Source organism: Micropterus dolomieu, linkage group LG01, assembly GCF_021292245.1.
Source record: "Micropterus dolomieu isolate WLL.071019.BEF.003 ecotype Adirondacks linkage group LG01, ASM2129224v1, whole genome shotgun sequence".
Lineage (NCBI taxonomy): Eukaryota > Metazoa > Chordata > Actinopteri > Centrarchiformes > Centrarchidae > Micropterus > Micropterus dolomieu.
Window position 1 is genome coordinate 27692134 of NC_060150.1, and position 3422 is coordinate 27695555.

Genomic DNA, 3422 nt, shown 5'->3' on the forward strand with positions numbered 1-3422 from the left:
TCAAATCAGATTTTTATTCTGTGGGAAACAGTCTCTTACACATCTAACTTGTTGGTGCAATATGACATGAATATACAGCTATTCAGTATAGCAGTGCCTACAGTTAATAATATATCCATGTTTACAAGCAAAATCAACAATGTTAAAAATATCAGTATTAGTTTCAGTGTAAAGCACAGCAAGCAGTTCTCTTGAATTGCAGCAGTACAACTGTATTGCATCAGTCTCACATAAATATGCTGAACCTCACACTGGTTCTAGGCAGATACACACACACACACAAACTGGTTTTTACATCAGAGTCTATTCAGTCCTCGTGCAGCTCTGGTCTCAGAGCCTGCCTAAACAACCGCATACAGAGAAAGTGCAATTTAAAAACAATGATGACACTAAACATCCGGGGCAACAAGGACACACAAATGTATGGCAGGTCAGCTGTTTCTATGTGTGTGAGAGCATGTGTGTGTTTGATGTTAGAAACACAGCAGAGGCAAGGTTACAGTTCATGACTTTGTCAAGACAAAACAGAGAGGAGTGACACTGAAAGGGAAATGACATGGTATGTGGCCAAACAGAAACTGCAGTTGACATTGACGTTACTGGAGCTCTTTTACAACACACCAACTGACGCCTCACAGACTTTCAGTCTGACACAGAGACCGGACGTTGCAGGCCGCAAGATGTACAGGCCTTCACATTGCTACTGAAGCGTCCGATTCTTTAGGCCGGTTGCGTACAACATGCTCCAGCTGTCCAGAGTCTGAGACGTCGTAGCTCGTCTTGTACTTAGCCAGGATCTTCATCAGAGGACGCAGCTTCAACCACCACTGCTCCTTAGGGATCCTGTGACTGCAGACAGACGAGGAAATATCAGCACTGTGGTTATGTCTTTTTTTCCCTCTCTAAAAATGTAATTATCCAGCAGTGAAAGGCTCAATTCCCATCTGCACCAAATGGATATGTGACACAAGAGTGACTTTAAATGCTACAATATTTATTTCTGAGTACTGATGGATCAGCTCTAACATAAATCTATGAGTATTTAGCATCAGTCAACTTAGCTTTGACATTACAGCAGGTTCGGTGAGCCAGCATTAACGTGTAGAACAATTCGAAAAGATTAACATAAACAGTGTGATAATTTCCCTTTATTATCCGTTTTATTATCTTACTCACACACTACCAGGCTTATTCTGTAACTGTATCATATTATCTGTGGCTGCAATTACCCAATTTACCCGCAAGGGTGGATAAACTCCCGGTACGGTCATTTAATGTGCATGGCATGGATATAACCAACAGTAACCCAACTTTAACAGGGCAAACTGGAGCGGATCAGAAAACAAGGAAGCTTCATGCTAAAAAATGGACATGACATGTATGGAACATAAGTCTACATCAAATAAAGGCCTGTTACACTCTAAAGTTGAGGTACTTAAAAGGCCCCAGACACTATTTGAGAATTTTGGTATTCAACTACTACTACTACTACTACTGTCAGTAGTCCTAGGCATGTTAAAGGGATAAGGTTGGGGAACTCACAAGATACAGATTAAACAAGAATGGTATAACAGTGTCTCAACAGTGACAAGACGACATCATCTGGGTTATTTTCTCAGAATCCGAAAACTTCCTTCAGAGCCACAGCAGACATTATACAAGAGGCTAAGTAGTACTTCCTGTGATGACTAAACTGCTCTTCATGTGTAAAACTGGTGGAGTGTCCCCTTTAAGTTCAAGTGCTGTCATACGTACACAAAGTCAGTCTGGTCCTTGAGTTGTACAACTGGCTGGAAGACCAGAGCCCTGCGACGCATCCCCAGCAGGCAGCAGGAATCCTCACCGTTAGCAAACACTCGGCCTGCAGGGAAACAACTTAGCATCAGAGGTCGAGACACAGGGACATACTTTAACAGTCCTTTTTCTTCTGGGTTTCAATCATACAGTAACGTAGAACAGACATTTGACAGTGGGTTTGGGAGCATGTATATAGTGATGATGACCTTTCTTATAGCTGGTAGCTATCCTTAAGATTACAACGATAACAGTAACTAAGAAGAGTTTTGTGTGGATTCTCAGGAGGACTACAGTGGGGTGCAACTTAAAGTCTATGAACAAAAAGCCACTGAAGCAACAGAGACAGACAAGAACATGTGGGGCAATGCAGGTAAAAGAAATGTGTACATTATTCATACAGCCCACGCTCATAGTTTTCAGTTTTACAATTTCAGAAATGGTGTAGCAGTGATACTACTGATAAATTAGTGAGACTAAAGCCTAAAATCCACTGACTCTGGCTATGGCGAGTTACGGCTGTGTAGGGGTTGCCGGAGCTCATCGCGGCCATTATAGTCAATGCTTGCGAGTCCACCAGAAGCGTCTCTCCGCTCCGCAGAGAATAGGTAGCAGGTCCATTTTTGACGCAAGCCGCGTTAAGCAGATCAACCCAGGCAAGATGTCAGACACAGAACGGCATAGAGAGCTCAAGTCTCTCCCCTTACGGTGGAACACCATCGAACCTTACTTTGGAAAAAATATGTATGGTAGTCAATGGCAAGGGACAAATTTTTTGATCCAGTTTGAATTTTGCTCTGAATTACACGTGATGGTCAATTTAAAATATACATTTAAAACTCAAAGTCGCAGTTTGTTGTAAAACTGTTGAGGTATATGAACGTGAAAATATATAATTACAAAGACCACAGACCAAAAGTCACTTATGTGACGCCGTTACTGTTTCTCTCAATGACTGAAGCTAGTTACTGAAGCCAACTTCAAAGAGCTTCCATGTGTAGCTTAGATGATGTGATAAAAGGACGTAAAACACATCAGGTGAAATATATTTCTGCATATCTATGTACACTACCGTTCAAAAGTTTGGGGTCACATTGAAATGTCCTTATTTTTGAAGGAAAAGCACTGTACTTTTCAATGAAGATAACTTTAAACTAGTCTTAACTTTGAAGAAATACACTCTATACATTGCTAATGTGGTAAATGACTATTCTAGCTGCAAATGTCTGGTTTTTGGTGCAATATCTACATAGGTGTATAGAGGCCCATTTCCAGCAACTATCACTCCAGTGTTCTAATGGTACAATGTGTTTGCTCATTGGCTCAGAAGGCTAATTGATGATTAGAAAACCCTTGTGCAATCATGTTCACACATCTGAAAACAGTTTAGGTCGTTACAGAAGCTACAAAACTGACCTTCCTTTGAGCAGATTGAGTTTCTGGAGCATCACATTTGTGGGGTCAATTAAACGCTCAAAACGGCCAGAAAAACAGAACTTTCATCTGAAACTCGACAGTCTATTCTTGTTCTTAGAAATGAAGGCTATTCCATGCGAGACATTGCTAAGAAATTGAAGATTTCCTACAACGGTGTGTACTACTCCCTTCAGAGGACAGCACAAACAGGC

At 41.2% G+C, this 3422-nt stretch overlaps 2 protein-coding genes across 14 annotated transcripts in view; both read right to left on the bottom strand.

Moving 5' to 3' along the window:
- The window catches only part of LOC123979218 (WD repeat-containing protein 37-like), a 1096407-nt gene that overhangs the window by 700356 nt on the left and 392629 nt on the right, over positions 1-3422 (bottom strand). The gene's annotated exons all lie outside the window — the stretch shown is intronic.
- Positions 1-3422, bottom strand: part of pfkpa (phosphofructokinase, platelet a) — a 25918-nt gene continuing 22496 nt past the window's right edge. For all 11 annotated transcript variants that reach the window (XM_046062936.1, XM_046062959.1, XM_046062928.1 and 8 more), the window contains 2 exons: positions 1756-1861; positions 1-849 (listed from right to left, as the gene is read on the bottom strand). In XM_046062936.1, coding sequence (XP_045918892.1) covers positions 693-849; positions 1756-1861 — 263 coding nt within the window. In that variant the 3' untranslated portion in view covers positions 1-692. The remainder of the gene's footprint in view (positions 850-1755; positions 1862-3422) is intronic.